We start from the raw sequence: 13,713 nt of genomic DNA on the forward strand, positions 1-13,713 counted from the left end.
TGACTACAGTTAATAACATGCTATTATCTACTTGAAAGTTGCTAAGTAAGTGGATCTTTAAAGTTCTCATCACAAGAAAGAGATTGTAAACCTGTGTGGGGGATAGATGGTAACAGACATACTGTGGTGATCATTTCACAATATATACAAACATTGAATCATTATGTTTTGCACATGAAACTAATATAATATTAAATATCAATTATATCTCAATAAACAAGATCATAGTCTTCCTCTCATGCTCTCATTATTTGATTTGAAATTTTAAAAATCTTTTATAAGACTAAACACCTAACAATCTTATTCAATTAAGTTTTGAAGACAGGGTAAATCTTCATACATGGAAACATCTACTCCTAATACTTAAGAGTATTTTTTTTTTTTTAAAGAGCTGGTCATAGATTGGGGTAAAGAGAACGTGAAACATGACGATTAGTTAAAAAGAAATGAGAGACAATGGACAATATTACGTTCAATGAGTTAATAAGAATATTAGACGTATGTAAATTCCAATACATGTATAAAAGCATGAACCAACTCAAATACAATTATTTCCTATAATACATGCTTTTGTCATTTATAAATCACGAGTGGGAATATAACATGGTATATCCACTCTGGAAACCAGTTTGGCAGTTTCTTATAAAACTAAATTACCACGCAAGCCAGAAATCATACCATCGGGCATTTACCTCAGAGAAATGAAAACTTATGTTCATATAAATAGCTGGACATCAAGGTTCATAGCAGCTTTATTTGTAATACTCCCAAACAGGAAACAACTCCTCTCTTTTTCAAAGGTTGAACAGCTACACAGAGGTATGGCCAAACAAACAGAGATATTGCTACAATGGAGTAGTCCTCGGCAAGAAAAAGGAGCGAACCATTGATAAATACAAACTTGGATGAAGTGCTTGGAAATTGTACTTGGAAATTGGACTTAGTGGGTGGAAAAAAAGCCCCAAAAGGTGATGAACCATGTGATTCCATTTATGCAGCATTCTTGAAATGTCAAAATTATAGAAATGGTGAACAGATTAGTGGTTAGCAGGGGTTAGGGGTTGGGGGATAAGGAAGAGAGTTGAATGTGGCTATAATAATGGAACAATGGAACTGTTCTGTATCTTAACTATATCAATGTCCATAATTTAACTGTATTATGATATGATACGATAGTTTTGCAAGATGTTATCCTTAGGGGAAACTGGGTAAGGAGGACATGCAATGTGTTTCTTAAAACTGAGTATGGGGGCACTTGGGTGGCTCAGTTGGTTAAGTGTCTGACTTCAGCTCAGGTCATGATCTCATGGTTTATGAGTTTGTGCCCCGTGTCGGGCTCTGTGCTGACAGCTCAGAGCCTGGAGCCTGCTTCAGATTCTGTGTTTCTGTCTCTCTCTGCCCCTCTCCCCCTCTCTCAAAAATAAATATACATTACAAATTTCTTTAAAACTTTGTATGAATCGGGGCACCTGGGTGACTCAGTCAATTGAGTGTCTGACTCTTGATTTCTGCTCAGGTCATGATCTCAGGGTCATGGGACTGAGCCTCCCATCAGGCTCCGAGCTGAGCATGGAGACTGCTTAAGATTCTCTCTCTCTCTCTCTCTCTCTCTCTCTCTCTCTCCTTCTCTCTTTCTCACTCTCTCTCTCTCTCTCTCTACAATAAAATTGGAAAAAACTGAGTATGAATCCACTCCAAATGAAATGTTTAATTAGAAAAAATTGTAGTCACTTGTAGAACTAAGACTACACGATGTTTTATTTATTTTTTAATGTTTTTATTTATTTTTGAGACAGAGAGAGACAGAGCATGAGCAGGGGAGGGCAGAGAGGGAGACACAGAATCCGAAGCAGGCTCCAAGCTCTGAGCTGTCAGCACAGAGCCCGACGCGGGGCTCGAACTCACAGACCGCGAGATCATGACTTGAGCCAAAGTCAGACGCTCAACCGACTGAGCCACCCAGGCACCCCTACACGATGTTTTAAAAGGAGAAAGTGTGTTTTGTATTCTGTCAGTATAGATGCATAAACTATAAACAACTGGGGGGGATTGGGAGAGACTGTTGGAAAACAGTACTTTGTTTTCAGTTAGTGTATTGAAGTAATACTATTCGTATGGTTAAACCCATTATATATATATTTCTGGATAAAACAAATGAATAATTAGGGATATTCTAATTCTCAGCTTCTCTGTATGTCTCAGTGCAAAGGAAAGGAGACCTAGTAGAAATACAGGAGAGGTTAAGCAAATGCTTTTCAACTATATTTGACTTGTAATTATCAGTATGAATTCATAAGACATTTATCTTTAATGGTGTGTGTGTTATTCTATATGAAAATGTAGAATACATTGTCATTATTCTATCTCTTCTGTTGACAAAGGCTAGAAACAATGACCAATCCAATAAATATCCAAAAAATATTTCTAGTATGCAATGATCTTTTTTTTTTTTTAACGTTTATTTTTGAGACAGAGAGAGACAGAGCATGAACGGGGGAGGCTCAGAGAGAGGGAGACACAGAATCTGAAACAGGCTCCAGGCTCTGAGCTGTCAGCACAGAGCCCGACGCGGGGCTCGAACTCACGGACCACGAGATCATGACCTGAGCCAAAGTCAGCCGCTTAACTGACTCAGCCACCCAGGTGCCCCCAGTATGCAATGTTCTTGACATACTTTTTCCAACTAAAAGAAATCTTGCCACACAAAGTAGCAAGAAATTTATTTTTTAAAAAATCCACTTGGAATCTTGTCAAAAAGAATCTGAAACTAACCTTTGACTCTCTTTGGCCAAAGATGGGACAATTTGGGGTTCAATAAGAATAATAATTACAGTGGCTTGAATCCTATAGGCATATTCAGATCCATGAGTTTTTAACGGTATTTAAAAAATCAGTCATCTTTGAAGAATGTTAGGGGAACAGCTAATTATTATCTAATAAAGGAAAAAAATCAAGCAAAAAATTCTGTTTTCAATCATTTGTTTTATCCCTTTGTTTCCCTGTTCTACCCTCTTAAAAAAAAAATTAGTCCCAATAGGAGCTAATCATAATTCATGTATTATTTAAACCAAATTCTCTTAATTGTTAAGATAATTATGGCTCATAGAACTGAAATTGCTAGAATTTCATATAACAGATATATATGGTTATAAAGAGAGTGCTGTAAATAATTCTCATGATCTATTCACAATGTTTTATAGAAGAAATTACTCTGGAGATCCTTTGAAATTTCTGCACATATTTTGAAAAATCTGCATTCTTGAGCCTTATTTGGGTTAAGTAGATTATAGCAAACTTTGTGTGTAATCAGGGAGAAAATGTAAGAGTGTAAAATATACAAGAATGTGGGGACTTTATAAGAAATAAATCAGTTTTACTCCAATAACTGGGATGCCTGCATTTGGTAATGGTATTCTCTTGGAAGTTAGATTGTCAAAGCCATACTTTTTAATTCATAATATTTGATTTAAAAAATCTCTTTTCCTTGTCTTTGATGAGAACCAGGGTGAAGAGCATATTCACAAACATTCTCCCCAATAGCACACAAGAGTAGCCAATTTTTAAAAATCTCTAGCCAATGTAAACCCTGCTAACCTGGACAGTTCTATATCAGGAAAACCTTCTGCTGTGTTTTTTCTCCATTTGAGGCACTTAGAAAGTTGGATCCATATGTAACGTTTTTCTTTTTCTTTTTTCAAAAACACTAAAGACAATATGATATGCATTTCTGTTGGCACATTTCACTAACAGCTTTTTCTATCAAGGGAAAAATATCACCTTGTCACTAATTTCCTTTTATTAATCTTTTTGACTTATGTAGCATAGTGGTTAAAAGAAGGGATTTTTCTTAGGTAAAAATCTTACCTTTCTGTGCCTTGGTCTTCTTACTTGTGAATAAGGATCATAGCACTATGAACTGTGAGTGATCCCTGGAATATGTTAAGTTCAATGTTTGCTGCTATGACTGTATTATATGCTATCTCAAAGTGTATGGGAAAAGGGTCAATAGATAAATGGAGACATAGAGATTCATTTTACTATGCGCCTTGTGCCTTATAAGCGCCAACACTGTCTGTGCTAGGTACTTAATTATTTTTTAAATTTTTTTAATGTTTATTCATTTTTTGAGAAGGAGAGAGACAGAGAGAGAGTGCAAGTGGGGTAGGGGCAGAGAGAGAGAGAGTGGGACAGAGGATCCAAAGCAGGTTCTGTGCCGATAGCACAGAGCCTGACGCGGGGCTTGAACTCCCAAACTGGGAGATCATGAGCCAAAGTCGGACGCTCAACCAACTAAGCCACCCAGGCGCCCCTTCTAAAGCTTTTTTCTAATGTTTATTTTGGGGAGAGAGAGAGAGAGAGAGAGAGAGACAGAGCATGAATGGGGGGAGGGACAGAGAGAGAGGGAGACACAGAATCTGAAGCTCCAGGCTGTGAGCTATCAGCACAGAGCCTGACACGGGGCTCGAACCAACAAACTGTGCTATCACTACCTGAGCCAAAGTCGAACACTTAACTGACTGAGCCACCCAGATGCTCCTGTGCTAAGTACTTTAAACATATTGTCTCATATAATCCCTTGTCCCACCCAAAGAATATCTTTATTGACCACCTATATGAATTGGTTTTAATAACATTGTGGTAAATTAGTTTGCTGTTCAAATTTTTCACTCCCTGCTTCCCTGTTTCACTTCCATGAAGGGATATAATTACCTGTATCACTGATCTTGGGCTTGGCTATTTGAACTGTTTTGGTTTTGGAGTGGGCAGAATATACTTCTTTGCCTCTTGACTTTGGATTTGTCCACATGACTTGCTTTGATGGATGGAATCTTATCAAATATGACTCGAGCAGGAGCCTGAAATGTGCGTGTGCAGTGAGATTTGCTCTCTTGCACTTTTGCGATTAGAGGAGAATATGTCGCTATACTGCTGACCCATGGAGGTTGAGAGGCACGTGGGCAGACTTGGGTGAGACCTAAATGTGGATCCACACCCAGCCAGGCCCAGACGAGATCTGCCAGCCTCCAGCTATGCCACAGACAAATGAGAAGGAATGAATGATTGGTGTTTGAGGTTACTGGGTTTTGGGGTGCTTTTTTTTAGTTTATGTATTTACTTTGACAGAGAGTGCACACGCGTGTGCTGGGGAGGGGCAGAGAGAGAAGGAGAGAGTATCCCAGGTAGGCTCTGCACTTATGGAGTCTGACGTGGGGCTTGAACCCACAAAATGCAAGATCGCGACCTGAGCTGAAGTTGGACACTTAACCGACTGAGCCACCCAGGCGCCCCTTAGGGTGTTTCGTTATACGGCATTTTTCTGGCAATAGCTAATTGATAACAAGCACCCTATTTCCTATTCTTCAACCCTGGGAAACATAAGCACAGTCCTTACTTATTTTCAACTGCCAGCATCTTAAAATGCAATAGAACTGAGCGAACTACTTAATTGAATGCACACAAGAAATATTCCTGACTGCATCTAACTTTCTTTTATAACCTAATGGGTTTCTCTGTTTTTTTTAAGGGGTGATACACAGGCAAAGAAGCAACATAACTCACCAGAATGCTGACTCCTGGAGACCCATCACTGCCATTAGCTTCTTACACTTCTTTCTTTCCTTTGTAACATTTAATGATGTAGAGTATACAAAAGGGGAGAAATAAACTATACAAATAAAAATAAACCATGTATTTATAACTTCTCCCTTAGAAATGAAGGATGGCATCCTCATATTTATTCCAGTAACTGATGTCAGCGTCTCCATCACAGAATGATTTGTTGTGAGCTAAATTGGGATGTTAAACAGATGCATTACCTTAACTATAGAAAGATACATTAGCGAAAAAGAAAAATATATTAGAAAACCATACACATTTTCCTTCTTTCCATCTTCAGTATTTGCATATTTCCGTTGTTTAAGATATGGTGAACTATGAATATCATGAGAACAGTCTTGATGACTTTTGGGATTAGTTGACATTACTTCTAAGAGCTGTTTTAGACGTTGCTTGGATGTCTATCATGCTATGATAGTATACTATGATCCGTGATGGAGTGATAGCAGAGATCCACAGGAACACTCCTCACTCTCATGAAGCTTTATATTTCATGGGGGGGGGGCGAGAAGGAAGGGGAGATCTCAGATAACTCACTGCACAATCAATTGTTTGATGATAATTGAGCAATTGCCTTAACAGAGAAGCAGAGTGTGCTGTGAGATGAAACACAGGCAAGGCTTCCCTGAACAAATGACATTTATGTATATAATGATCTTACCTAAATAAAGCTGGGGGGCGTGGGGAGAGTTGAAGATAGAGAAGAAAATCTGGGCAGAGGAAACAGCATGTGCAAAGGAAAGGAGTGTAGAATATCGGAGGCACAGGAGGCAGGTCCTTGAAGCAAAGCTGATGGCAAGAGAGAGGGAGGGAGGGAGAGAGAAAAAGAGGGAGAGAGAAAGAAGATGGGGCCAAAGAAATAAACTACTCCCACAGGGCAGGCAAAAGGTGATAAAAGATAAAAGACGGCAAAAGCCAAAAAATGGCTTCGACTAGTGCTGGTGGTGGAGTTAAGTACATGGGTTTCAGCTTAGAATGAACAGGGCTAGAGGACAGATTGGATGTAATGGGTGAGGCAGAGGAGATTTTCTCTGATAATTGCCCAGTTTCTAGTTGGTCACCTAGGTGGGTAGCTTTGGCATTCACTGAGATAGGAAGACTTTTGAAAGGCTCAGCCACATTAAGAGAAAAATACTCATATTCAGCTTTGAACATACTAGTCTGAATTGATTAGGAAGCATCAAAGTAGAGATATTCTGCAAGCAGATACACAGAACGAGAGCAGAGGTTAGCCAACTATGGTCCGTGGACCAAATCTGGTCCACCACTTGTTTTGTAGATAAAGTTTTATTGGAACGGAGCCATGCTCATTTCCCTATTGTCTATGGCGGCTTTCACATTACAACAGCCGAGTTCAATACGTACCATAGTAAATGTTGGGCCCCAGAGCCTACAGTATTTATGATCTGGCCCCTTACAGAACAAGTTTATGGGGCACCTGCGTGGCTCAGTCAGTTAAGTGTCTGACTTCAGCTCAGGTCATGATCTCACGGTTCATGGGTTTGAGCCCCGCGTCAGGCTCTGTGCTGACAGCTCAGAGCCTGGAGCCTGCTTCGGATTCTGTGTCTCCCTCTCTCTCTCTCTGTGTGTTTCTCTCTCTCTCTCTCTCAAAAATAAATAAGCATGAAAAAAATTTAGAACAAGTTTGTTGGTTTGCAAGTCGACTTAATCAGCATGTAAACTGTAATTAAAGTTATGGAAATGAATAACATTGTTTAGAGAAAGGACAGAGGTTGGAGAAAGATGCCTAGGTTAGAACCGTGTCGAACTATAGATATAAAGAAGCATGAGTATGAAGTTGGATACACTTGCAATAAGACTGAAAAGGAAGGGCTAGAAAAGTACACGAAGACCAGGTAAAGGCTATGTTATCTAGTTAAAAGATCAATTAAGATAAGGGATGAAAAATGTCAGCCATTAGTCAACATGGGAGTTGTTACCAACCTAAAAAAATGCCATTTGGGTGGTATGCTGTGAGACAGAAGTCATTCTGAGTTGAGTGGGGCCTACGTGAAGACAACTCTTTCAAGAAACTTAGCTGTTAAGAGGAGGGAGCTGGAGAGTACTTGCCTGAGGAGGAAATAAGGAAAGGTCCCGATAATATGTGGAGAAATTAATAATTAAAAATTTTTTTTTTCAACGTTTATTTATCCTTGGGACAGAGAGAGACAGAGCGTGAACGGTGGAGGGGCAGAGAGAGAGGGAGACACAGAATCGGAAACAGGCTCCAGGCTCCGAGCCGTCAGCCCAGAGCCCGACGCGGGGCTCGAACTCCCGGACCGCGAGATCGTGACCTGGCTGAAGTCGGACGCTTAACCGACTGCGCCACCCAGGCGCCCCGAAATTAATAACTTTAGATCCCAAAGAGAAGACTCTAGAGGAAAGGGGGAAGTTGAAGAAAGAGGAGACAGAAGGGAAAACCCATCGAGCAACCTTCCTGGTAATGTTGGAAGGAACAGGATTCAGCCTGTGAATTGAGGAGGTAGAAGGAAGAGGATGGGTGTCGCGAGTAGCGGGTCTGTAGTTGAACAGGCTTTGCGTCGGCAAGTTGGGGATATTCCCATCCGTCAGCTTCTTTTTCTCTGGGAATAAGAAGCAGAGAACAATCCCCTCAGAGTGTGGGGGTGAGGCAGAAGAAGATAGGGAAATACTGAAGATATACTGAAGACATAAAGCACATAGAAAATACCGAAGATATAAAGCAGATCGCTTAAGTTTGGCACTTACTTCTATAATTGCAGCATTAATCGCCGTTTGAAAAGCCACAAACCCATTTTGCCAGTATCTTGTCACGTAACAAAAAATGCCATCATGCATATCCCAACAGTGTTCTTGAAGGAAAGACAAAAACACGCCGTCATTGGGCAATGCCATCAATCCATGCGGATTAAGACCTTTCACTTTGGCTCTAGAGTGAAGTCTCTACAGGCCCGCTCGGAGCCCATGGATATACAGTCTAGAGCATGTTTAAAGCATTTCTGCAAAACTGGCAGAAAGAAGTGTATTAGTGCACGGTGGCCACAATCATTGGACTCCTCTTACAGGAAAGACTGATCACTAAGTGCAGGAATAAAAAGTACATTACTTTTTTTTTTTTATTTGATCAATGTTTCTATCATTCGTTACCAACTGGGGATTTGATGAAGTTGCAAGACAGATTGTCTAATTCTTCTATAGTTACCTGAGTATTCAGAGTGTTCTTCTGCAATTGAAAGTCCATATGCCCAATTCAACTTCAGCTGATATGAAAAAGTATCGTTAAACACAATTCCCACCATTTCATGATGGCTTTCTAAAAGTACCGTATCCATCATTTCTTTATCAGCAACCCCAATGGTTTTTCTTCCTGCCACGTATGAAAAAATATAAAGAATCATATCAGCTCGGCACTAGAGAACACAAAACCAAGTTGTAATTGTTTATTAGGCGTCACATACCATCCCTGAGTAGGTGCAAAGTAGCTACTGAAAGTCTTTCCTATTGTTTTACGCTCTGTAAATACGTGAGAAGAGGTAAATGCCATAATGTCTTTTAAAAACCAGTAGTTACAGGGGCGCCTGGGTGGCGCAGTCGGTTAAGCGTCCGACTTCAGCCAGGTCACGATCTCGCGGTCCGTGAGTTCGAGCCCCGCGTCGGGCTCTGGGCTGATGGCTCGGAGCCTGGAGCCTGTTTCTGATGCTGTGTCTCCCTCTCTCTCTGCCCCTCCCCCGTTCATGCTCTGTCTCTCTCTGTCCCAAAAAATAAAAAATAAATGTTGAAAAAAAAATTAAAAAAAAAAAGTAAAAACCAGTAGTTACAGTCCACCTACAGGTTCTTTGGAGTCAAGAACAGTTTTTAAGAATTAAGCTCACAACGTTCATAAAGGATGAGTTTATAATCTGTAGAAGTAATCCATCCAATAAGTGGATAATTAATCCATTACTAGTGGAAACTTTGGAAACCTCTGATGTCCAATTTATGATCTCCTTTTTAAATACTTTTTTATACTTTCGTGTATTATGTTCTAAAATTTTTACTAATTTTAACACAGTACTTAGAGCTCCCTCAGGATGATGTCTGCATGAAGAGGAGGACATACTCAATTTCATAGTGTAGCTATATCTTTCAAAACTCATCTTTCCAAACATGAAGCAAGGCTGTGAAATTAAAACAATTTTTTTTTAATGTTTATTTACCTTTGAGAGAGAGAGAGAGAGACAGAATGAGTGCAGGGGAGGGACAGAGAGAGAGGGAGACACAGAATCCGAAACAGGTTCCAGGCTCTGAGCTGTCGGCACAGAGCCCCACGCGGGGCTCGAACTCACGAACTGCGAGGTCATGACCTGATCCAAGGTCGGACTCTTAACTGACTGAGCCACCCAGGCAGGTACCCCAAGGCTGTGGAATTTTTATGAGGACAATGCTAATTTCACTGCTTTTCTCTAGAGGTATACAAATAATGTCAAGGCCCAAACATGAGTATTTGGGCTGAACAGCACAAGTCAGACAAATGCAGAATGAGGTGTCATGAGAGGAGCTATGACTGGAACAGGCTGGCACGACAGCTGAATTGGGGGCTTCTATTAGAAAAGGATAGATGGACCCACTGGGCCATGAGACTCCAAGGACTAAAAGCAGCAGAGAGCTGGGGCGCCTGGGTGGCTCAGTCAGTTAAGTGCCTGACTCTGAATTTTGGTTCAGGTCATGATCTTGCAGTTTGTGAGATCGAGCCCCGTGACAGTGGGGGAGTCTGCTTGGGATTCTCTCTCTCTCCCTCTCTCTTTGCCCCTCCCAACTCATACACTCTGTCTCAAAATAAGTAAATAAACATTTTTTAAAAAGGCAGCAAAGAGCCTACACTGTGCAGGCGGGGAGACTAATCCCTGTGGCTTTTGGAAATGCTTCCCAAGTTAAAAAGAGATGTGGTAAATGACCAAATAGGGGAGGCATGCAAAACCAGATCAGGGTAGAATGAACCCTGTTCAGTCAGAGCACATGGCCGATGTGGGTAAGGGAGACAGGCAGAAGTCAGAGATCCAGAAGCTGCCATGAAGAATCACAAAAAAACGGAAGAAAGTGGTCGGGGGTAAAAAGCGAAATCATCTAGAATATGGTTCAAACTTGTTTTCCTATTCCCACCTTACTCTTTGGAGTACAGAACATATACTAATGATGACCCACAACAGCACAGATTTCAAGGATGAGAGGGCTGAAGGGAGTGTGTGTGATTTGCAAAACCCCAGGTGAAGCCGATGTCACTTCTCACCCACCTACCCTCACCTGTAACCCTACACCAACCCCCACGTGGCATATAGAATAAAGGTCCTCGCCCCAGTTGAGAAATACTGACCCATAGGCTAGGCAAATAAACTCAATTTGCACAATAAACTTCAAGTTAAACATGTGCAGATTGCATAACAATGAAACATTGGGCAACACACCTTTCATAAATGAAGCCGAAGACATCTTATCGATTATCTTCTGTGTCATGTTAGTGACTGGGGTATATGCCACCACCAGATCAGAGTCATTAAATTCATCCACACGTCCCAGGACATGAGGAGGCTGTTCAGGAAGATGGGTTGCTCTGAAGAGTCCCGAAAAGATGCAAAAATATAGCCCAAGAAGCAATGTTATTGTCCATTCCTCCAGTACACAAAAGAAAAAACGAGTCAAGTTATGATGTGGTCCAGATATCAAGAAACATGCAGACACATTTGAGGACAGAAAGTACTATCATTGAGCATTAAGTTTCATTTCTCTCTCCGACTTTTGCCTTCCCCAAATACCAATTTCAAAAATACACAACTTTGAAATCATATCAAACACGCCCATTGATCTTAACCCACTAACACAGCATCCCCAGTAGTCAGCCACTATTGAGTGTATGCCCTCATATGTGATGCAATATAAGTGCGTAGCATCACATATGAGATATTCCTGCCAAAAATGTTCAACCTGAAGGTAATCCCATCTTTCAACCTAATTTTCTGTTTAAAGAAACATAGAAGGCAAAGGAATGAATTAAATGACAGCATGAGTGGCAATCAGATAGATGCAGAACATGAATATTCAACAAGGTATGAGATGGTCTTATTGATTCCTGGCTTATCGAAACCAACTGTAAAAGTTTTTCAGGAAATTTTAGAAAATTGAACTTGAGATGATCGTATGCAATTTTGGCTAATTTTGTGAAGCGTATTAGTGGTTATGTAGAATAGGTTTTTAATTCTTGTAGGTTCTAGCTGAAGTATTTTTTAAATGTTTATTTATTATTTTTTGAGAGAGAGAGAGAGAGAGCACAAGCTGGGGAGGGACAGAGAGAGAGGGAGACACAGAATCCGAAACAGGCTCCAGGCTCTGAGCTGTCAGCACAGAGCTCAATGCAGGGCCCGAACTCACAGACCGTGAGAGTATATGACCTGAGCCGAAGTCAGAAGCCCAAACCACTGAGCCATCCAGGCGCCCCATATCTTGAAGAGGAGAGACACAAAGATAAAGAAGGCAAAGATGGCAAGAGGTCAACCCTCGTCAACTCTGGGTCGTGGGTCAATAGGATAGGATGTGGCTTTATTTCTATATCTTGAAATTTAAAACATTTTTGATAAGTTGCCTTTAAAATTCTGGTGACGCCATTATCAAAAATGTACCCTTCATCGATACAGCAGCTGAAATATTAGAACTGAATTGTTTCAAGAGCTCTCACAGAGAAAGCAAACAACAATCTGAACTCTGCCAACTCCCGGTGAAATGTTATTTGCTATTTTTAAACAGAATACAGGGGCGCCTGGGTGGCGCAGTCGGTTAAGCGTCCGACTTCAGCCAGGTCACGATCTCACGGTCCGTGAGTTCGAGCCCCGCGTCGGGCTCTGGGCTGATGGCTCAGAGCCTGGAGCCTGTTTCCGATTCTGTGTCTCCCTCTCTCTCTGCCCCTCCCCCGTTCATGCTCTGTCTCTCTCTGTCCCAAAAATAAATAAATGTTGAAAAAAAAAAAAAAAAAAAAAACAGAATACAGCCTCAGTTGTGGCCAAGGCAGCCCCAGATACATCTCAAGGTAACATTTAGCAAATGTCTTCACCCTAATGTCTATGCCCTTATGCGAGGAACTCAACAGAATGCAAAGATACTGACAGAGATCAATCTGGCTGCTCCCTGAAACCACTCTGTGTTTACAAAAAGCATAGTCTTGAAAAGATCCCAAAAGGGTTCCCTAATTTTTCCTCATAGATTTTTTTCGCTCAGCCCTCCTAATTAATAGAATCTTAATCCAAACATCCCCATAGAGTACAATGGTTTACTCATTTAAAATCTATCTCATTTTGCCTAACTTGTTTCATTTTTTTCCCCCTAACACTGAAGTTGGCTCAAAGTAAATCAGAAACATAAATCAAAGTAATGAAGTAAATCAAAGTAAATGAAACATTACTTTGTTTTTCAGGAGCTATCATCTGAGTCCTTCAGTTAAATCTCATCAATTCACCATAAGTATTATCCTTTTCTGCAATATATCTTGTATCTTATTCTGCAATATTTGCAAAATGTTTTATTTAGAACTCCAAATCAACTAGCCTGTGGAATGTGAACATAAAAAAGCAACACAAACAGCATAATACTAAATGATGGTTTTCGTTCACTAAATATGGGAAAATAGACATTGTGACCCATACCGATAAGCTCTCTTTTTTCATTCTCCACTTTTTAAGGAAATTCTTGTATAAAAGGGCCTGAGTTTGTTGATACACGCTTATCTTTTTTTTAATCATTTTCTTCTGTTCATGGAAAGAGAGGGTGAAGTAAATATTGCACAGCAGTAACTAGAAGAAAAAAAAAAAACAAAATAACCCCAATTACAGAAAAGCTGACCACTTTGAAAACATAGCTTCAAGTGCATTAACTTGATGCCTTATTTGACTCTGCAGAAAAACATTCAGTAGGTTTTTGGTTTAAGTATTAACAAACGTAAATTATCTTGTCAGCGGTTAAGTATTTCTCTCCAGGCTCTCATGGCAATGAGTGATGATGGTGGCAGTATAGGAGGTCTTTCCTCTCTTGTCTCAAAAGTAACTTTTTTCTGCCAAATCTCAACATTACAACAATCTAAAGTATATCAGGGAATAG

General features: G+C 40.4%; 1 protein-coding gene across 1 annotated transcript in view; it reads right to left on the reverse strand.

Moving 5' to 3' along the window:
• The window catches only part of ABCA10 (ATP binding cassette subfamily A member 10), a 76,690-nt gene that overhangs the window by 61,776 nt on the left and 1,201 nt on the right, over positions 1-13,713 (reverse strand). The window contains exons 2-6 of the mRNA XM_043585122.1: positions 13,263-13,409; positions 11,037-11,241; positions 8,798-8,962; positions 8,344-8,447; positions 5,560-5,786 (exon numbers count right to left, since the gene is read on the reverse strand). Of these exons, the coding sequence (XP_043441057.1) occupies positions 5,560-5,786; positions 8,344-8,447; positions 8,798-8,962; positions 11,037-11,241; positions 13,263-13,358 (797 nt within the window). The 5' untranslated portion in view covers positions 13,359-13,409. The remainder of the gene's footprint in view (positions 1-5,559; positions 5,787-8,343; positions 8,448-8,797; positions 8,963-11,036; positions 11,242-13,262; positions 13,410-13,713) is intronic.

Source organism: Prionailurus bengalensis, chromosome E1 (genome assembly GCF_016509475.1).
Source record: "Prionailurus bengalensis isolate Pbe53 chromosome E1, Fcat_Pben_1.1_paternal_pri, whole genome shotgun sequence".
In the NCBI taxonomy this organism is placed as follows: Eukaryota; Metazoa; Chordata; class Mammalia; order Carnivora; family Felidae; genus Prionailurus; species Prionailurus bengalensis.